Here is a 23,084-nt window from a genome sequence, read left to right on the forward strand (position 1 = left end):
AGCCAGACATTAATACAAGAACAGAAAAACAGCTCCTCAAGGACAGGGACTGGCTAGTTTTGGTATTTGTATACTGTGTACTGAGGGCCTAGCACACAGTAAGCTCCCAAATAAACGTTGGCTTGTTTGAAATCCTAAACAGGTAATTTCTCAGGATCATACAAAATCTTGGTCCCACACTGTGATCAAGAAAATAGGTTATGGGCCAACTCGGTGAAGAGGGAGATAAGATTATAATTAATTCTGTCCTTGTAGTCTTTCCTTTAACTCCAGGGTTGTTGGGTTTTGTTTTGTTTTGTTTTTGCTTTTTTCCGGATTGTTTGTTTTTTCCCCTCGGAGGAAGGAGGTGGAAGGAAGGAGAGAAAAGAATAAGCTGATTTCAAGCTATAAGTTTCACAGGGTCATAGATGTGGAGCCAGGGCTGGAAGGAAACTCACAAGGCCATCTAGTCCAAACCCTTCTTTTTAAAGATAACTGAAGCTCAGGGAAGTTAAGGGAAGGTAACTGATGCCCTCTGAACTATCCTCAGTGTTAAGAATCAGAAGTTGTTTTATGGATGTCAGTATAGGTGCCCCTGTTTCCAGGGGATATTTGTGTGGTCTGTATCAGGGTCAAGTGTATGAAAGGGTCAGGGACTCATTACTGTTTGAGGCATGTACGGCCCTTTTGCCTCCAAGCACGAGATCCACGAAGAGCTTAAAGATATCTCTGAATTGGGAAAAAGAAGAGGGGGGGGAGACCTTTAGTCTGGGGGGGAAATCTCCCAAGCACGGGGTGGCTTTGGAAGGTAGTGGGAAAGCTCCCTGGGCCCAAAAGGAGGAGGCCAAAGCCACCCTCAGGTCGAGCCGTTCCCAATCCCGGATCCTCCGTCCGCTTCCTCAACCCTTTTGGGGTTGGGAGCCCGCCTTCCCCCTCGCCCTCGCCCTCGCCCTCCCCCCCATCCTGGGCAGGGCTGAGGCCCCAGACAAACAGCCCGCGGCCAAGTCCTCCTGTCCCCGCTGCTCCCAGGAAGGTGAGGGGTCCAGGGTGGAAACCGAGAAGGAACTACCTGGCCAAATGGAGAGTGGAACCTACCCCCAAGACCCTCACCCGCTCCGTTACACTCCGCTCCGTTCTGCGCCGCCTCGCCCCGCCTCGCCCACGAGCCTCCAGTTCAGACCACCGCCGAAAGCAGCGTGGGGGGGGACGGGGCAGAAAGAAACCTCGCTCTCGACGAAAGTACCAAGGTTTTTTTGGAATATTCCGGGGAAGAAGTTCTCCTATATTTCTTGCCTAACTGATTCAGTCCAGATCTTTGCAAAATGATACGCAAAAAAGAGAGACATTTCATTGAGCTCCCCCATTTGTACACTTAATAGTAGATGCGAAAACCGAGGTTGCGCGGAGTAGGCGAGGCTTACGACTGAGGAAGTGGGCGGGGTTACGTTAAAATGGGGCGGTGCTTTGTCTGTCAAGGAAAGCACGTGTCTAACCGAATCCTCAGATTGTGAAGGGGCAGAATGGGACAAAGTTCAAGGGTCATAAGATTTAAAGCTGTAGTGTGCATTCGAGACCGGAGAATTCTACTCAGTTATAACTGAAATAAAAATGGGCGATTGAGTCGGGTTTTTTTGTGGTGTAGTGGCAAGAGGGCTGAGCCCGAAAGCACAGATTTACAGAATTTTGAGAGTTACGAGGCCATCTGGTCCATCCTACACCAGAAAGGTGTAACGGGTATCACTGATCTTGCTGAAAGACCTCCACGAACGGGGAGCCCATCGCCTGGGGTAGGGGAGTTCACTTGAGGAAAGTCCCTATTGTTGGGAAATTCCTCCTCACTTCAAGCCTAAATTGACCTCTTTGAAACTTCCTAGCATTCTGACCTCTGGGGCAAAATGGGACAAATCTGATCTCTCTTTCACTAAGTTATACTTCATGCCTTTCACCCAGGGCAGCCCTTCTAAGAATTGAACAATAGCTATGAATTCTCTCCGTCCTCTCCCACTTCTAGTCATTTCTGTTCCAAGCTAAACATGAGGTCCTCCAACTGATTCGCATGAGATTATAGATTTATAGCTGGAAGAAATTTGCAACTTAAAGGCCATCTAGTTCAACTCCCTCATTTTATAGATGAGGAAATCTGAGACACCCAAAGCCACAAAAAACTAGTAAGTGACAGAGTGGGATGAGAATGCAAGTCCTCTGGCTAGAGACAGTCACTCTCCCAACTTTAATGACTTTCTTAAAACCATAGTGTTTGACACTGAATGCAGATAACGTCTGACTAGGGAAGAGAGGACTAGATATAATGATCACCTTCTCCATCCCTAGAAACTATCAATCTGAAAAATTGCAGAACCACCAAAGCAGTAACAAAAGAACATGTAATCAGAACAAGGGAGACAATGCTCTTATGGCCACTACACAGGGTCATAAAGACACACCACACAAAGCCATCCAGCTCTGAGATTCTTTGAATGCTGCGTTTGGGAAGGGGTGGGGGGACCAAGAATGGGAATTTCTGAAGAATTCAGGCATATGGGGTTATATTTATACCTTAGGTAATATATGAAAAGGATTACTGATTGGTTACTGATAGGCTTGGGAAAAGTTGTATAGCCTGAAGCTAGGATACCTGGAAGTAGCCTAAAAACAATAAGAGAAACTAAGAAAACAAAAAGGGTATTTAAGGTTTAACTACATTAGCCACTCCTATCCTGGGCGCTCTGTGGGTGCTTAATGTTCAGTTTGGGACCACAGTCAATCTTAGGGCTTCTTGAAGGCACGTTCCCTAGGGACAAGGGCAAATTTGGGGTTTCATAAAATAAGCTTGTTAAAATTGTCAACATGGAATCTAGAAACCCCAAACTTGTAGCCTAGAAAGATATCATGATCCCCAGTTTACTTAGCTTAAAGGTTTGACCTTGTCCCATGAGAGTTCCTTCCTGAGGGAAAATCCTACTTCACTGGTCTCAGACTAACAATAGACCTTAAAGTAGTTTGGGTGGGAATAGTTAATCCCATTAGATGTTAAGTATCTCTTTTGTTCCAATGGTTTCTTCCATTAGGCCCAAGTTCTTTACCAAGGTGACGCGGCTCTTGGCTGGGTCTTTCCCTTTTGTGTCTATTGTAAAGCATCAGCCCCTCACTGCTATTCCTGTCTGGAACTTCTCATTTTCCTCTCTTACCATTGTAAAGTCAATCAACTATCCCTCTCATCCTCACCTAGAAAGGTGTTTAAACTTCCTAACTTTAATAGCTCCTGGGAGTTGTCAATCTAGCCCAATTGGCTCTCCCAGAGCATCCAGAGTTCAACCCTCAGACTTTGTGTAGTTGTTAGTGCGCAGCTCTGTGTAGAGGCCTACTATCACACTGAACCCCTTTTCCTTGATTAAAGAGTGATTTTTCTGACTATTTAATAGTTCTGTTGTTTTTTCCCAAGTCAACAAAAGCATGCCTCTCGATGCAACTTTAGATCCCTATTAGCTTTTCTGGCTGCCAAAACACACTGAAAACTCCTAATGAGCTTGGAATCCATTAAAGCTCCCAAATCTTTCTCAGAACTACTATCTATCTAACCTCTTCTATCACTGACTTTTTGTCAACAAATTTACATTTATCCCTAATGAATTACATCTTATTAGATTTAGCCTAATGCTCTAGCCTGCCAAAATCCTTTGGGATCCTGACTCTGCCATCTAATATATTAGATATTCCTCTTCATTTGTTGTCAGTTGCAAATTTAATGAGCATTTATGCCTTTGTCAAAGACATTAATAAAAATATTAAATAGCACAGAGCAAAGCACAGATGTCTTAGTTTTGTAGTCAGTAGATCTGAATCAGAATCTAGATCCAGTCACCTATCTAATCATAAGGAATCCATTTAGCCTCACAGTTTCAGTTTTCCCACCTGTAAAATAAGTATAATAATGCTTTCATGTTTTTTCTCCCTAATCTCTTATAAAGAAAGTACTTTTGGTGGCAGCTGTGTATGTAGCTCAGTGGATTGAGAGCTAGGCCCAGAGATGGAAGGTCCTGGGTTCAAATCTGCCCTTAGATACTTCCTAGCTGTGTGACCCTGGGCAAGTCACTTAACTCCTATTACCTATCCCTTACAGCTCTTCTGTCTTAGAACAGTAGAATGGTATTAGCAGAAGGTAAGGGTTTAAAAAAAAGAAAGTACTTTTTGTCAACATGGAAATCTAGAAGTCCCCAGTTATTGTCTAGTGAAGTGGGACCTTCCCTCAGGGGGAAACCTCTCCTGTGACAAGATCAAAACTTGGGGTTTCTACCCTCAAACTAAATAAACTGGGGACTTCTAGATTTCTGTGTTGACATTTTATTCATTGCTTCATAGTTTGAATCTTATGAAGTCTTTTGTCTCATAGCTATTAGGCTGCAGCTGTGGAATTATCAGAACTATTCATTAAGACCAATATTTGTTTGGGAAAAAAATCCCTTTGAAGAACTAACCAAAATTTTTTTTCAACCCAGTAGTTGAATGGGTTTAAGTCTGCTTACAGCTTTGCCTTCATAATTTAATAGAAATGTATCGACTTGGACTAAATAGGAGATCATTTTGAAATATGATTTGAGGAGACTTCTTATTCAGGTGTTCATGCATGTCTGACTCTTCATGATCCCATGGTTCACAGGACACCAGGTCTTTCTATCCTCCACCTTCTCCATAAGTCCAAGTTCATGTTCATTACCTCCATGACACTATCCATTTCATCTTCTACTGAGGAGACAAGTATATGACTAAGAATTTCTAGTAAAACCACATTTAATTTTCATAACCTTATATAATCTATAAAGATATTCATACATTAAAGTTATTTACCTCTGGGGTGTGAAAAGCAAAGTATTTTTTAAAAATGTTTTGTAAACCTTGAAAAGAATAGGATTGGACCTGTGATTTCAATGGTGAGGAAAAATCCTTCAACAAATGCCAGTCAACATCTTCTCCATATTTTATAAAAAGCAAATTGTTATACTGGAGAGGCTATGGAAATTGAAGCCCAAGAACTTAGTTCAAATCCTGAATCCTTAGTAATCTGAGTGACCTTTGAACTAATCAGTAAACTTTTCTGGGTTCTCAGTTTCCTCACACAAAATGAGGAATTAAATAATTTCTTTCCAACTCTAAATCTATTCTCCTCTGCTCTATCTGAAGTAGAATGAAAGCTTTTTGAAGATGGAGACTATCTTGTTTCTGTGTTTTCATCCTTAATACCTAATGGGATACCTTGCTTTTAGAAGATAACAATGGTTATAGAATTGTTGGATTTAACAGCAAGTGCTCAGCAAATTCAAGAAAACCTAAACTTAAATTATTAATACCATAGAAAACAGCCACTAGGTGGTAGAATTACTCCATTGTCATAGCCAACCACCATTCAAAGGAAAGCTCATTGATGTTCCAACAACCTTTGACATTGTTGACCACATCCTTCTCCTGACTACTCTGTCCTATGTTTTTGTCACTGCTCCTGGTTCTCCAACCTCGGTGATCACTTTTACTTGGTGTTCTTTGTTGCTTAATGGTAATGTTAGCTGACTTTTGCATAAAGCTTTTTTAGTTTATGAAATATTTTAAACAATTGAGGAAGTGCTTGGCTCACAGAGGCCTTGAGTATTGTACCACTTCCTGTTCCATAGCCAGACCTATGGTTTGGATTCAGTTTAGTTCTGGGGAATCCTTCTTCTAATGACAGGGGGTGGGCCCCCTTTTCTCAAACTCACATGCTCAACTGCCTAGGGATGATTTACTTATATCTCATGTTATGAATTGTATCTACATCATGCCAAAAGGAGGAATTAAAGATTCCTCAATTTATATGACCTAGGTATGGGATAGGCTATTTTTCCTCTATATACAAGAAATGCTTAAAATAAAATATCACAAGTACATATTAACAGAATTCAGTAACAAATTTTAGTCATTTTATAATTAACTGGGAGGCTAATACTAAAATCTCAACCTATAGGATCACTAGTTTACATTTCTTTTTGGCACTGTCCAAAACAACCATTTTGTTTGCTGGTAATAAGATCAGTCTTGGGTCAGTCTTCTTGTCAATGGTCATCCCCTCCAATGTCCAAGCAATTCTTGCTACTAGTAATTTCTAAACCTATGAGTCCCAGTACCTCTAGCCCTGTGGAGTTCCCAAGATCACCTTCAATGCTGGCCTCATCCATCTTGAGTTTGCTATTCAAATCACCTATTCAAAGAAAGGCCAGTACCAGATTGTTTTGATGATTACTGCTTTATAGGATAGTTAGGGATCTGGTACAGCAAGGCTTCCCCCCCCCCTTTTTTTTTCTCATTAATTCCCTTGATATTCTTGACCTTTTGTTCATCTAGATGAATTTTGTTATTATTTTTTCTATTTCTAGGAAATAATTTTTGGGTAGTTTGATTGGCAAGGCACTGAATAGGTAAATTAATTTAGGTAGGATCATCATTTTTATTATATATTAGCTCAGTCTATCCCTGAGCAATTAATATTTTTCCAATTGTTTAGGTCTGACTTTAATTGTGTGAAATGTTTTATAATTATGTTCATATAGCTGCTAGGTTTGTTTTGGTAAGTATATGCTCAAGTAGATTAAAACTATAGCTAGAGGATAAATTCTTACCCAAACAAAGCACAAAGGCAACAAAAATACATAAAGCAGATAATATCAGTTACATGAAATTGAAAACTTTTGCATGAACAAAATGAATGCAAATGGAGAAGAAACTGAGAAAAATCTGTTATCAAATAATTTTCATAAAAGGCTGATATCCCATATTTATAGGCAATAACGAAAATACATATTACAAGACATTCCCCAATAAATAAATGGTCAAAGGATATAAATCATCAATTTTTAAAAGAATTGCAAATTATCAACAATTATCTGAATGTTCCAAATCACGAGTATATAATGGGGAGACTGAATGATAAGGCTAGTCAATAAGGGTCCAATCCTAGGAGCACTTATATATTTGCCTCTTCTGTTTGAGCTATGTGGAACATGTGACTGCCTTGTTTCAGGTCAACAAATGGGGCCTTGGTGAGTCTACTTCTGGCTCTGAGTAATGGAGGGGATAGTGCTCTGTGAGGTTTACTAATTAATTTCAGAACCTCTAGGCCAAAACTCAGTTCATCTCAGCTAGGTAGGGGTTAAGAAACAGGTTCTATCTCCCACCAGAACATCATGTGTCTGTGAATGCATGGTGCCTCTGTTTCTTTTTGTCTTTTTTGTGTTTACCCTTCTGATCATTGGTGAATGAGTGTCTGGAAATGTAGTTAATCAGGGTTTGACCTTGGAAATTCTAAAAGGGCAGACAAACTATCTGAAATCTAAACCACCACTAGAGCTAGTAGCAGAAATCACTGGAACTGGAAGCAGCAGTAGTCCACTCTCCAGTGAAGAACCAAGCCTAAAAAAGTAATCTGTTTGATCCAGCTCAGCAGTGTATTGAGAGAGACACTGAGATAGCAGGCCTTCAACCAACCAGCTTAGTGAAGCAAGGGAGCAATTCATTCATAAGTGACATTAACATTGAAAAGCAAACTTGGTGGGAATTCCAAGAAAGGAGAAAATTCCCAGTGCCAAAATTTGACCTATCTACATGTTACTAACATGGTACTTTTTAAAGCTTGCCCATTCTTCCCAGAGACCTTGTTTGTGTGTTCAAAGAAAGAAGGGGTCTCAAAGTTTATAAGGATTATTTTATAAGTATTATTCTTTCTGTTTGTTCCCAGTAAGATCCCTTTTAAAAAAGCTAATTGATGTCAACTGGTTGATTCTATATTAGGGTTAGCACACAAGATGGGGGCTTATGAGAAAACAGCTTTAGAAGCTACAACCTCAAAGATGACCCCTATAATCTTGAAGGGAGTAATAAATATTGCTTTCTGGAAACCTAATCTGTCAGTTCAAGTTGGGGTTGCAAGAGTGAGTCCAGAGGGACATCATGATAAAAAACATGATTAAAACAGAAATACAAATCAAAACAATTGGAGTTTCGACTCAAACTAGCAAAAATGACAAAGGATTGGAATAGTCAATGCTGAAAGAAGTTGTAGAAAGATGGGAATATTTAATGCTCTGTTAGTGAAGATAGAAATTAATGCAACTCTTCTGGGGGAGAAAACCGTAATGAAGAAAGAAAAGAAAAGCCTTGAAGAGGCAGAATTCAGTTTGGGAAGGATAGTTTGTTCCAGGCGTAGGTCACCATATATACAAATGTGTGAAGACAAGAGAGGATTGGATAAGACAGATAGTAATGCTAAGTTTGTATGGAACACAATAAATAGATATAGGGGGTAGTAAAACTGTGTTACAAGGGAATCACTTTAAAAGACTGATATATATTAATTTAAGGTCGCCAAGGAATCAGCTATGTAATTCCTAAATGAAAAACTCAAGTCAGCCGTCAGCCTTTTTTTGGAGTTTAATTACAATAGGAGCAAGAAAGGAATTTGAGATATATATAGAGAGAAAGGGGAGAGAAGGGAATAGGGCTTAAATACCCCTTCTGTTTAGGCTGGGCCAAAAGGCCCAAGCCCTTAGATAGCTGGGGCAAAGAAAAGAGATCAGTCCCTTTCACTCACGTGTCCAAAATGGAGAAACAGTCTCAGAGGACCCCACCTTCAGCTTCCTTCAGAGCAAGCTTCCTCAGAGCCCAGGAACCACACCGACCAAAACTCAATCCTCTCTCCCGAGTCTCCAGACCCTCCTATCTTTAAGGACACCATCCAAGTTGCCTCCCCTCAGTCCTCACATCTACCAATCACTCTTCATCAATTTCCCTGTCAATGGAGGCTCTCGCTTAACCCAGGACCGCCCAGAGGTTTCTGGCTTTTGCACATGTCTGTTGAAGGTCCTATTTTTCAAATGATTAAATCTTTACTCCTTTGTTCCAGCCCTTTCTAAATCCTGTTAACTTGAGTATGGTAGAGATTGGAATAATTAAATTTTGATCTAGGCTGCAGCCCTTACTCAATCCTATTAGGACTGAATAGGGTGGAGTATCTCCATTGTATCAATTCTAAAATCAATCAAGACTGAAAGAAATTCCTGTTCTATGCTCAAGCATAGGTCAAAGTCCTTTCCATTGTTCAGCAAAGGGTTTCTGTCCTAAAGTAATCTTAAGAAGGGAAGAGAAGGAACCTCCCATGCCAATGGAGTTCCCATTCCAATAGACTATCAGTAAGAAATTTTCCAAGTATGAAATATCCCAATGGTGAAATTTTCAACAATTATAAGTCTAAGGAAATTTGAGGTTTACAATTGGGATGTCAGATGGAGGTAGATGTTAGCTGGCCTTGTATACCAGTATCTGTATTTTATTCAGTAGGTATAAGGAATCTCTAAGCAAGGAAGTAATGCAATTCATTAAAATACCCTCATTTTACTTTATTTTTTAAAAGTTTCATTGCTGGGGGCAGCTGGGTAGGTCAGTGGATTGAGAGCTAGGCCTAGAGACGTGAGGTCCTAGGTTCAAATCTGGCCTCAGACACTTCCCAGCTGTGTGACCCTGGGCAAGTCACTTGACCCCCATTGCCTAGCCCTTACCACTCTTCTGCCTTGGAGCCAATATACAGTATTGACTCCAAGATGGAAGGTAAGGGTTTAAAAAAAAAAGTTTCATTGCCATTTGTTAGTATTATGTTTCATAATATTCTCTGTTCCCTAACCTTTCTTACAATAAAGAAAAAGTCAAGTAAAATCAACCAATACTGCAAAACGTATACATTCACCTTCCAAATTTGGCAGCCTTCCTTGTCTATTAACAGGAAGGAGTTTCATGATCTGACTTTGGAATCAACATTCATCTTTGCATTTAGGTTGAGTTGAACAGTTCATTTGGGTTGTTTTCATTTCCATAATTGTTGTCATTCTGTATATAATGTTCTTTTAGTTATGCTGAACTTCACTCTTCACATCTATACCTATGGGTTTCCAATCTATAGTTTGTTTTCTAACTATTGATTTTGGTCATGCAAAAGTTTTTTAATGTAATAAAATTTTTTTAGTGTTTTATGATATGGTTGGAAAATTTCACCCTTGTTAAAATTTATAGATCTGAAAGGTACTCAGTTATCTAGGTTTATTGTGATGTTTCCTTTTTTCCTATGGTCCCATATCCATTAGGTACTTATTGTGTATTATATAGTACAAGTTTTGGTCTTAAACCTATTTTCTGCCAAATTGCTTTCCAGTTTTCCCAGTTCTCTCAGAAGAGTCTTTCTCTAGTAGTTTGTGTGGGGTTGACTGAATATTATGCTTCTGTTTTTATCTGTTTTACATTTTGTTTAGCTAGTCTATTCCCTTGATCTATTTTTCCACTTTAAATATTACCAAATTGTTTTGCTATTTTGTACTACAATTCATTTTAGCATTTTTGCAATTTCCATTATATTTTTTTACTTGTTTCTTTAATTTACTTTCCCCAGTTCCATAAAGTAGTCCTTTAGTAATAAGATTTATTGGGTTAGTCTGTAAATTAATTTAGATTGTTAAATATTAGTTCAACCTACCCATGATCAATGAATATCTCTTCATTATTAAAGTCTTCCTTTGCTTCTGTAAAGAGTGCTTTGTAGTTGGATTTTTAGAAAACTTATGTGTGTGTTGGTAGGCTTACTCCTAAGTATTTGTGTATTTTGTAGTTATTTTATATAGATTTTATTTTATTATTATTTAAAAACCCTTATCTTCTGACTTAGACTTGGTATCAATTCCAAGGTAGAGAAGTGGCAAATTAAGCAATTGAGGTTATATGATTTACCCAGGATCACACTACTAGGAAGAATATGAGACCACATTTGAACCTCAGACCTCTGGACTCTAGGCCTGGCTCCCTACTTACCTACCTAGTAGCCCCTTTTCTATAGATGTTAAAAAATGTTCCTATTGTCTTTTACAGTTGATATATACATTTAATATATACATATATAGATATTCAAAAAGACTGATAATTTTCTTGATTTTTTTTTATTCTGCTTCTTTATTGAAGCTCTTGTTCTGATCTGGTTGAAACTCTTGGCTTAAGTAAGTCAGGCAATCGACAAACATTGGTGCCCATTATGTGCCAGGCATTGCTATGTAGTACGTAAACGACCATAAGGTCAACAATGATATTGGGTCTTTTTTTTGGCATAAATATAACATTGTTGTTAACATAGAATACTTAAATATTCAAAATATATAAAATGTTATGTTGAATATATCTTAAATATTCTTATTCTTAAATATTCAAAACATAAATGTAACAAACTATTTGTATTGTCATATAGTACGATATGTAAAACAACATTTATTAGAAATACATATATAACGTAGTTCTATCTACATCTATCACTCTATCACGCATACCTAATACATCTATCAAGCCCCATACTTTTCCCCTTCTCTCTCATCCCCATACCCCAGAATCCAAGTCACTGGCCAGTTAAGTTCCCTTAAGAGGACATTTCTTCCAGGACTATTTCCTCTTCCAGTTCAAGACTGGTAACTCAGAGGCGCACTCGCAGTGGACTCGGCTCCTCTACCCCGCCTCCATCCGGCTCTTTTTCCCAGGAAACCCTACGGCTTCCCTTTGGGAACGTTCATAGTTACTCTTTACTTCTGGGGTCATCGGAGGCGGGCCCGTCGGAGCTCCATTGGGTAACCCGACGCCGTTGCCATGGAAATGGTGCCATGGAAATGGTTCCCCGGAAGTGCTGGGGCCAGCCCAGGAGCATTCTCTTTTTCCTGCAACTGGCTTGGCAGGCGGTGGTGGCGGCTATAGCGGTGGCGGCGGAGGCGGCGGCGGCGGCGGCGGCGGGGGGGTGGGGGGAGGGGGGCATGGCGGGCGTGAGGAGCTGGGACATGTTGAGTCCGTGACTAGTTGTGTCTCCTAGTGGGGAGCCTGCTCTGCCCGGCTCCCAGAGGCCCCCCACCCGGCCGCTACTATGTTACAGGAAGTCTCTGAGCTGGGCTCGGAAGCGGTAAGGGAAGGAAGTGGGCCCACCCCGTGGGGACCTCCCCTCTTCAAGTTCAACTGCCACCCTCCGTCTCCGTGATGTGAGGCGTCAGGTCGCCCCTGAGGGGCTTGGGTGCGTAGCGTGGGGCCGTCAGAGGACCTGGGTTCAAATTGTATTTTTGATGCTTACCCCCATGGTTCTCTTAACTACTTTTCCTAGGTTTCTTCTCTGTACAATGAAGGGGACGGGGCTGGGATAGCCTTTGGAGGACCTTTTCGGTTCTAGACTTCTTTGTTTGACAGTTAATGTGCAGGGACAGCATGTCCCAAAAGTCTTAGTGCGGGTGTAAGTTATCAAAGCTCAACAATGAAAGCTTGAAAAGACTCAAACTTTTGAGAAATGCTTTTTTCCGTAATGTTTTTATCTGTTATTTCATTTGGTCCGGGCAAAGGAAGTAATTGCTATATCATATACCCATTACATGTGGGCAAACAGGCTGGGAGCAGTTAAAATGATTTTGCCCATGGTCACACAGCAGGAAGATGATTGAAGCAGGATTTGATTTTTTAGATTTTCTAGAATCCAACTTTGGTACTCCATCCATTGTGCCACCCAGCTGCCTTAAAACCCTTTACAACTTGACTTCAATCTACTCCAGCCTTATCATAAATCATTCTTCCCAGAGCTCTCTTCAGTATAGTTTTCTTGCTGTTCCTTGCCCAAGACATAGTCTTCTTTCTTTTGAGGCCTTCTTTGATTCCCCTTGTGTTTATTTTGTAAACATACTTAAGTGGGTCTCTTCCATAGAATATAAGCAAACTGAATGAGGGTAAAACAGGTTTCATTTGATATGTTTTTCCTCTGAAGTTATGGGGGAATAAAAGGATTTAAGAGTTAGAAGGGACCTTGAGGGTTTTACAAGCCAACCTCCTAATCTTTACTTTACAGATGAGTAAATTGGGAGTTAGCAGTAAGTGACTTCTCCAAGAAAATAAATGGTAAAGCTGGGATTGGAACTGAGAAATCAAGTGGCCAGATCCTTTCATTTTGACCTTAGCCCAATCCTTTAATTTTGTAGAGATGGCAGATGGGACCCTGCGAGGTTAAGTAATTTGCCTAAGATCATAGCAACTGGTAAAGGGTCAAAGCCTAGATAGAGTTCAAAACAAGGCTGTTGAAGCCATAGAGTTCAAAACAAGGCTGTTGAAGCCCAAACTCTGTTCTCACTGTACCACATTACCTCTTATAGTCTATTCCATTTAATACTGCATTATATTGTTCTCTTTTTATATTTTCTTTTACTTCCCAACTAGAGTCTAATGTCCTTGAGGTTAAAGATTGCATTCACTAGGCATTCCATGAATATTTATTGGTGACATTTAAAAATATTTACTAAATACTTATTAGTTTAAATCCTAAACTTTCTAACACTAGAGTGGATAGCACTATAGCATTTAAAGGAGACAATATCTCTTTCTTCTTAAATAGACAACTTTAATACATAGTAAAGACTTTAGAGAAATTTAAGAAAAGCAGTCTCAGAGGCCCCAAATGTAAAGGCTTCATTTGAATTGGCCTAAAAAGATCAGGAGGAATACAATAGGGGAAGATAGTTCAAGAAGTAGTCTGACTGGAGTGTAGGGTATTTGGAGGACAGGATGAGGTAATACTGGAATTCCCTCTCTCCAAATATATTACTCAATATAGAACCTAGAGGCTATCAGCAATCAACTCCCATATCATTCTTCCTCTTTTCCTCAAGAAATTCAGTTCTTGGCTCCTTTATATAAACACTCCAACTTCCCAATTCCTCAATCGTTTCAGCTTCCATGACCTACTCTCTTTTTCCTTCCTTTCTCTATACCCGCTTGGCTATATACAGGAAAGGTTGTACCCTTCATGTCACTGTCACTTGAGTGTTCTACTTCAGTGATTTAGAATTCTGAAATTCTTTTATCTGATCATAACCTCTTGTTACTTACTTTGCCTTATTCTTAAACCTATTCTTACCCTCTTTGTGATTTCCAAATCTTTTACCCCTCATTAATTTCCTATTTCTCACCAATGCCTTTTCTCTCAACCCTCACATTCTATCTTAGAATCAATACTGTGTCAATTCAAATGAAGAAGAGTAGTAAGGACTAGGCAATGGGGGTTAAGTGACTTGCTCAGGATCATATAGCTAGGAAGTGTCTAAGACCAGATTACTGGTTCTCCCCTCTATCCACTGGGCCATCTAGTTGTGCCTACCCATGCTTTCACTGAATCAGTACACAGAATCAGTACTCTGACAGCTTATGTGGCAGATGGATTGGACGAAGGAGAGACTTGAGGCAGGCAGGGAGACCAATTAGGAGGCTATTGAAGTAGTCTAGATGAGAGCTGATGAAGACCTGAACTACAGTAGTGCAAGTAGACAGATATTGTAAAGTAATATTAAGATTTGGTAACTGATTGGATGTGTGGTGTGAAGCAAAGTGAGGAATCAAGGATGTTTGTATATTCGGCAGTAGAAATAAGGAAGCTTCTGAGAAGAGTGTGTTTGCAGGTAAAGGTAAATGAGTTGTGTTTTGAACATGGTAAGTTTGAAATCCAGTATGAAATGTCCAGTAGCCAGTTCATGATTCAGGACTGGCTGAAGTTGAGGAGAGAGACTAGGGCTGGATATGTAGATCTGGAAGTCAAATGCATAGAGATGATAATTCAATCCATGGGAGCTAATGAAGTTGCCTCGTAAGAGTATATACAGAGAGGAGAGGAGGGCCCAGGACAAAGCCTTTCCACCCTAATAATATATAATAATAATTATTATAATTAATATAACTAATAATAATAAGTGTCATGATATGAATAATGATCAGCAAAGGAGATTAAAAAGAACCAGATAAGAGAACTGAAGAAAAAGTATCACAAACCCAGAGAGAGACTTGTGTATAGGAAATGATAGCCAACAGTAGCAAATCCTATGAAGAGATCAAGAAGGATAAAGTTTGAGAAATGGCCATCATATTTGTTTGTTGCGTGATCATTGACAACTTTGAAGAGAGAAATTTCAGTTGAATGAGGAATCAAGGATAAGGAGAAAGAACCTAAAAGACTAGAGGAACGGTGGCATCCTCTACTGAAACTAGGAACTTCTAAAAAGAGGAGTGGAGTTGAGTTGAAGGATATTATAATCACAACTCATACATTTGTTCATCCTTTGGTGCTCATTCCCATCAGAAAATGAGAGTTGGGTTGGGTGGGAGGGGTGATGCAGAGGGAGATGCATCTTGTGTACCAGCTACTATCCAAGCCTATGAAAACTACTGCTGTGGTGATCCAGGGTATGGGAACATTGAGGGAAGGGCAGGTGTGGAAATCTGCCTTTGTAGCCTCTGGGAATGGTGTATTGTGCACTAAAGAACCAAAACTTGGTATGGCCCCTGAAGGTGGCTATGGGAGAGAGTGTGACAGAGGAATTGGGGAAAGGGGGCTCTGTAGTCGTTTTAAGGACAAATCAACACTGGCTACTACAAGGAGAGTGGGAAACAAATCTGATTTCTACGTCCTAATTAATTACTTATCTCTTGGAGTCATTCCACTTTCCTTCTTTAGAGATCACTGCCCTCAAGACCATCTAGTTCAATCTCCACATTTTATATATGAAGTAGCTAGGTTCCAGAGATATTAAATGACTTACAGAGCTGGGATTCAAACCTAAATCCTCTACCTTGAGATTTATAAGTTAAAGGGTATGGTTGAAGAGAGAGTGTTTGTTGATGTTGAAAGTTATGAGATACAGAGGAGGTGTATTGCAGAAGTTTCTGTTGAATGACTGCAGTTTTCTCAATGAAGTAAGAGGTTATGGATCATACATTAGAACTAGAAAGAACGTTGGATTTTATCAAATTGGGAGCTTGGAGGGGAAATGGTTTGGAACAGTCACTAGAGAATTTTCTAGGAAGTTGAAATTGTAGGTTAAGAGATTTGGCAAGAAAATGCAAAAGCTAAGCTGACTTGACTTGTCCAGATCTGTGATTTCATCAGTATAAAAATCCCTCTACTAATGCAAATCGGTAACTAGTAAGTAATACTTATAGTTGTCTGAAAAGCATTGAGAAGGGAAATGACTTATCCATGCTCACATAGAAGCTAGTCCATGTTAGAAGCAGGATTTGAATCCTAGTCTTCAGCACTCCAAGGCTGCCTCTACCTGTATTAACAAAACACCCAGGTTCTCAAACTGTCATATTTACCATTAATTTGAAGTGGGTAAAGTCAGCTTAATTTTGTGGTGATGAGTATGAGAGCTCAGAAGATATAGGGAGTGGATAAGGTATACCTGAATCATAGGATCATAAATTTATAGCTGGAAGGGGGCCTTAAAGGCCATTGAGTTAAACCCTTCTATCATGTTACAAGTTGAGAGGATTAAGTGAAAAAGGGCACATGACCTCATTTATCATAGTTAACTCTTAGGCCTGATATCAGTTGTAGCACTAGATTGAATCCAGTAGTACACCTATTTAAGTCTCTATTAACTTCAAATGGATTATATGATTTATGGGTTATCTACATCCTCCAGCCAACCCCCTGCTGACTTGTTATGTTCCGGCAGAATTAAAAGGGATCACACTTCACACAAACCTGTAAAAGAGTATTTTCACAGTCTCATGTGTCTCCCTAAATTCTAATTAGGGTTATAAGTTAGCTTTTTTTTCATTTAATAGTTGAGAACTGAAAGGATGGATTAAAGTAATTAAGTTGTGAAGTTATCTCTCAGTTAGATTGTAAAACAATGTAGCATTCTGCAGAATAATGATTTTGAGCCATGGAATTTGATCATCAATAAGGATTATCAACAGTGATGAGTTTTTACTGACATCAAATTTCTTACTCCTCTTTCCTACAAAACTGTCAAGAAAAGCTTGCAGGAATTAAAAGCAAGGGGGTAGATATACTGTAACAGTATGTATATGCCCTGATTTTTTTGTCCTCTTCCTGGGAAGCAACATAGTGTGTCCCTGTTCAGGCATTGTGCACAGTGTTATCACAGCAGGGAACAGACTGATTAACTGAAGAGATGTAGTCATATGTTAATAAAGGAGCTGAGTAATAACATGGCAGGTATGCTACAGGGAATTTTTTTCTTTGAGAAGTTAGACACTGTATGTGGTACTTGTCCCTCCCGCTAAAGTTACATCAGTAAATGATGTCCTTTCATTCTTCCCTTTTTATCCCTTCCCAGTAACATTTCCTTGTTTCTGATTTTTATTTAAAAAAACAACACTCATCTAATCAACTAAATTCAGCCTTAGATTGAGATGATGACCAGAAAAGATCATGAAAAGAACAGAAGCACCTAAATTGACTTTATAAATAATAACTTGGAATCAATCAACCAATCAGGCATTTCTATAAGAGCCTGCTGTGTGCCAGGAGCTGGAAATAAAAACAAAGATGAGACAGTTTCTGCCTTTAAGGAGCTTATATTCTACTGGAAGAACTTAAATATCGGATTGAGGAATCCCTCAATCCATTGCAACTGCTTGCATTTTAGTAATTAGCAGCATAGTGCATTTGGAGTCAGAAGACTTAGGTTCACATTTGATTTCTACTACATAATGCCTTCTCTGGAATGAACAAACCCCTTCACCTTCCTGGGCCTTGGTTTCTTCCACTGTAAAATGAAGGAATTAAAACTAGATAATCTTTAGATCCTTTCTAGCTTCTAAATCTTATGATTTGAAATAATAAGGGAAGAAAGTAGAACTCTTACACTATTATAGCACTATGAAACATAGCACAATGCTAGCCAAAACTGTTGATACTTGCTAACTGTTCATAGAATTGAACTTTGAACAGAAACATGCTTTCTGAAATTATGAAGCCGATAGAAAGAAGTTAGCCAAGGACTGACTTGCCATAATGTGGTTTACCTTAAAATAGCCTATTTCTTCATCATATATGAATACTTTAATATTGATCTGTTTTGTTTTGTTAAACCCTTACCATCTCTTAGAATCCAAAGAGCAGTAAGGTCTAGACAATGGGGGTTAAGTGACTTGCCCAGGATCATACTTTTAGGAAGTGTCTGAGTTCAAATTTGAACCCATCTCTCAGCCTGGTTCTCAATGCACTGAGCCACCTAGCTGTCCCCAATACTGGTCTTTTTTAAACAACTACTTGATCATCACATATTCTTTTGTTGGCATAAATGGCATTATGGGATCTCTCTTTTCATGGTTCATTAAGTGGAGTGTAAATTTTTAGGGAAACTAGACCAAAGTTAGGAGCAGATCATTGCCTTCAGTAGATTCTGTAATTACTTTGTATTCTTTCCTTTGTGGAGGTTTCAAGAGTTTTTCCAAAAGTAAGTTTACAAGCTGTTTTAAAGAAACTGATATCACAAGACTACTAACTGTTGACATGAAAAGCAATTTGTTGAAATGATTATGTATAATCTTGTAATCAAACATTTGTCTTGGCATGGGCTGAACATTTTGAACTTGTTTAAAGTAAGCACCAAATGCAGAAGATCAGATTTTACAGTTAAGTGTTTTTATTTCTGGAGATTATCCAAATCCAGATTAACAGGTTGTTATAATAGAGTCAAATGTGTATAGCAACTCTAAAATGGATCATCTGTGTGTTGCCATGTACATCTGAATACATTTTGTAGTAGTAAAAAATTATTATACTGTACATAAAAACACTAGCGATTAACCTAGTAGATGACTTTTTGAAAAGCCCTTATACATTTGAAATATATTAGAATTAACAGCAAGTTATTACCTCGATTTGGATACTATACATGAGACAAATCATAATTTATGTGACAAAATAACAAATATAAATACCTCCTATAAAATCTTGAATGTGACATTGTTAGTCTATAACATGGATGCTAGTCCTAATATTCAGCATTTGGTTATAAAAGTATATATTATATTCAAAATGGATTGAAAACCTTCCATCTTGTGATTCTGAGCAACTGAATCTAGATTAGTAGTAGGTGAATTGACATATTCTTTCAAATGAGAAAAAAAATTTTTTTTCTATTTGGCAGCCCAGTCTTTATAACATATTTAAAAGCTAGCTAATATGTAGCTTCCAAAGTGGAAATGGGAAAGGACTTTCATAAATACAAGTCTTTTGTTCATCAAAAAAGTTCATGTGGTAATGTCAGTGGGCTTTTTGAGATAGAATTTTTGACAAGTATTTAACAAAGTTCATAGATGCATTATGTAGTCTGACCTTTCTCATCACTAAGTATATTTATTGAAGGAGGAGATAAGGGCAACTCTTCTTTAAAACAAACAACAAAACATTTTTATTTAAAAGTATTTTAAAATCAGATGTACAAAAATTCTTGGTTTTCTGTAGAAAGCAATTAGTTTATTTTATTGGCATTGAATCACCAGATTGTTTTCTTTTTATTCATACTGTCTAATAACTAGATTGAATTTGCTAGCAGCTATTTAGTCTATGAAATTTTCTTCTTTTGGGGTTAGAGTTTTGAGAGAGTGTGAGATAGTAGAAAGAGAGCCAACCTCAGAATCAGGAAGTCTTTCCTTCCTCTGACATTGCTTTACTACCTCTGACATTGCTAACATGGGTTACAAAGCCTGTATATATATGCTTTGTAACCCAGGGTAAGTTAATTAATTCAATGTTCTAGGGTACTTTCTTTATCTTTATGGTATAAATCTGCATTGAATGAATGAAAAAGTGCTAATTTTTATGGAGGATACAGATATAAAAGTAAATAGTCCATCATATTCTCAAGGAGCTTATATTCTGTTGTTGTAAAGTCATTTTCAGGCCTGCCCAACTCTTTGTGGTCCCATTTGAGGTTTTCTTGACAAAGATACTAGAGTGGTTTGCCATTTCCTTCTCTAGATCATTTTACAGATGAGGAAAATGAGGCAAACAGGGTCATATAGCTAATAAATTTTAGAGGCCAGATTTGAACTCAGAAATATGAGTCTTCCTGGCTGTAGGTCCAGCATTCTATATCCACTGATCTATCTAGCTGCCCACCTTATATTCTAATAGATACCAATTATATGGGAGTGATAACCAAGAAGGGGAGTTTGACCTTGGGAGACAGACTGAGTGCAGCCATATCCTTTCCAGGAGCAAGGTATTACTTGCTTTCATACTGTTCTCACAGCAAGATGTGGAAAGGAGCAGAGAAACAAACTACCAAACCTTAGATGCCTAGAATAGAAATCTCCATGGCATGGAATATGAAGCATAGCCTGGGGCTGGCTAGATAACATTGGGTTAGATGAGTTTGTACATACTCACTCATACACCAATCAAGACCAGCCCCAGGGTGGGAATTCTAAAACTGAATGGATTAACTCTTCCTGGGAGGAGAGGGGTGTACAATTCCAGGTGGGATGGGGTGAGGAGTGGCAGGGCATACATATGGTAAGAGACCAGGGATGAATAGATAACACTGGATGTGGGAGTTTCCTTGTTGAGAGTTCCTAGACCAGTGTCTTCACAGGTTTGATTCCTTCTCCTAGTATAGTTAAATTAACTGTGGCCAATTTAGGAGATTTTATGTACATTAGGAACCAAGTCAGATTCATAAAATGATGGTGTACACATCTCTTTTTCTAGGGAGATGACAGTCTATCTGCGATTACCTACGAATCAGACTTAGAGATGGTAAGTATACACTTTCCCATCAACTGTATGCTTTAGTACCCTGACAAAATCACTTGCAAATCATTCTAGATAGTCCTTTGGACCCATAGTTCTATGACTATGTATGAGTTAGGTTCAGAAGTAGAAATTTAAGTATTACTTAAGGTTTGAAAACATGCAGGTTTGAGGTTTTCAAAGGAGTGATCTTTATAAATTGAATAACTAAAATTGTCAACATTTCATCTATAAGCATGAATACTGTTCTGTGGCAGAGTTCAAGCAAATGATAAAGTTAATTATCTCTAACTAGAAAATAAGGATATCTAAATTCCATCTGATGAGAAAGGGTCTTGTAATTCTCATGAGGTCTTAATTTCTAGAGATGTATAGCAGCCAGTCTATTTGTTGAAAACAGTGTTTCAGATAGAATACTTTTTTTGCATTGGTTTCCTCTTCATTAACAGGACTTAAACTTGCTCATGGTTGCAATAACTTGCTATTAGAGCAGTAGAAGAAGCTACTAGTTATATCTACTTAATTATTGTGAACAAGGAGTTGTGGAGTTGTTGAGATCCTTGTTTGAGTAGCATCCTAATCTAGTTTAATTATTCTTAAATTGTCTTGCTTTTTCCTTTGTATTATGTATGTGTCTTTGAATCTCCATGTAGCTTTAGGATTAGGCTCAAGAGCTAAAAATGATCCCATTGTGTTATAAGCCTACTCCTTTGCAAAGCCTTCTCCTTTAGTTCAGAGAAGTTTATTGCCCATATTTTTGCTATGAGACCCCTTCTGACGCATTACAGAACATTATTTTGAACTCTTTTACAGGTCATACATTAAGTTTCAGTAATGGTATTATTTTTGTAACTGAAAAATACAACAAATTTTTACATCATTTCTTCTGCCTTTCAGAAATCAAAAAAGAAAGCGTTTCACAAATATCCACCAAGATCACCAAGTAAGTATGATAGTTCTGATCTTCTCTTTAGGCACATAGAAAGTGTTTTACATTAAAAGCATCATATATTCCTTTTTAGCTAAGCTATCTTTTTAAAAACCCATTTTTATTTTTAAATATTTTCCATGGTTACATTTTCTCTCCCTCCCCTCTTCCCTATCCTCTCCTCGAGCTAATAAGCAATTCCACTGGATTATACATGTGTTATCACTTGATACCTATTTCCATATTATTGATTTTTGTAATAAAGTAATCTTTTAAAACCAAAACCCCACATTTTATACCCATATAAACAAGTGATAAATCATATGTTTTTCTTCTGTGTTCCTATTCCCATAGTTCTTTCTCTCAATATGGATAGCATTCTTTCTCTTAAGCCCCTCAGGATTTTCCTTGATCATTGCATTACTACTAGTAGCAAAGTCAATTACATTTGATTGTTCCACAATGTTTCAGTTTCTGTGTATGATGTTCTCTTGATTCTGTTCATTTCACTCTGCATTAGTTCATGGAGGTCTTTCCAGTTCATATAGAAATCCTCTAGTTCATCATTCCTTATAGCACAATAGTATTTCATCATCATCATATACCACCATTTGTTCAGCCATTCCCCAATTGAGGGACAGTCCTTCATTTTCCAATTTTTTTGCCACCACAAAGAGTGTGACTGTGAATATTTTTGTACAAACCTTTTTTATTATGTCTTTGGGATACAAACCTAGTAGTGGTATTGCTGGATCAAAGGGCATACAGTCTTTTAAAGCCCTTTGGGCATAATTCCAAATTGCCTTCAAGAATGGTGGGATCTTCACAACTCCACCAGCAATGCATTAGTATCCCAAAGTTGCTACATCCCCTACAACATTTATTATTTTCCTTTACTGTCATATTGGCCAATCTGCTAGGTGTGAGGTGGTACCTCAGAGTTGTTTTAATTTGCATTTCTCAAATCAGGAGGGATTTAGAACACTTTTTCGTGTGATTATTAATAGTTTTGATTTCTTCATCTGAAAACTGCCTATTCATGTCCCTTGACCATTTGTCAATTGGGGAATGGCTTGATTCATGCACATTTGACTTAGTTCCTTATAAATTTGAGAAATTAGACCTTTGTCAGAGATTATTATAAAAATTTTTTCCCCCAGTTTGTTGCTTCCCTTCTAATTTTGGTTGCATTGGTTTTGTTTGTATAAAACCTTTTTAATTTAATATAAACAAAATTATTATTCATTTTACATCTTGTAATGTTTTCTATCTCTTGCTTGCTCTTAAATTCTTTCCTTTCCCATAGGTCTGATAGGTATTCTATTTTATATTCACCTAATTTACTTATAATTTCCTGCTTTATATTTGTCATTTACCCATTTTGAATTTATCTTGGTATAGGGTGTGAGATGTTGATCTAAACCCAATTTTTCCCATACTGTTTTCCAATTTTCTCAGCAGTTTTTGTCAAATAGTGAGTTCTTGTTCCAAAAGCTGGGATCTTTGGGTTTATTAAACACCATATTGCTGAGGTTATTTACCCCAAGTCTA

The 23,084-nt window shown here is 38.2% G+C and overlaps 1 protein-coding gene across 10 annotated transcripts in view; it reads left to right on the top strand.

Annotated features, from left to right (window-relative positions):
• Positions 1-23,084, top strand: part of IQCE (IQ motif containing E) — a 92,303-nt gene that overhangs the window by 373 nt on the left and 68,846 nt on the right. For 6 of the 10 annotated variants that reach the window (XM_007498396.3, XM_007498395.3, XM_007498405.3 and 3 more), the window contains exons 1-3: positions 10,966-11,971; positions 20,564-20,611; positions 21,503-21,548. In XM_007498396.3, the coding sequence (XP_007498458.1) occupies positions 11,936-11,971; positions 20,564-20,611; positions 21,503-21,548 (130 nt within the window). In that variant the 5' untranslated portion in view covers positions 10,966-11,935. Of the gene's footprint in view, positions 1-10,965; positions 11,972-12,009; positions 12,080-20,563; positions 20,612-21,502; positions 21,549-23,084 lie in introns of those variants that run through there. The other 4 variants (XM_007498399.3, XM_007498401.3, XM_007498398.3 and 1 more) reach the window with 2 other exon arrangements.

Source organism: Monodelphis domestica, chromosome 7, assembly GCF_027887165.1.
Source record: "Monodelphis domestica isolate mMonDom1 chromosome 7, mMonDom1.pri, whole genome shotgun sequence".
NCBI classification, from domain to species: Eukaryota; Metazoa; Chordata; class Mammalia; order Didelphimorphia; family Didelphidae; genus Monodelphis; species Monodelphis domestica.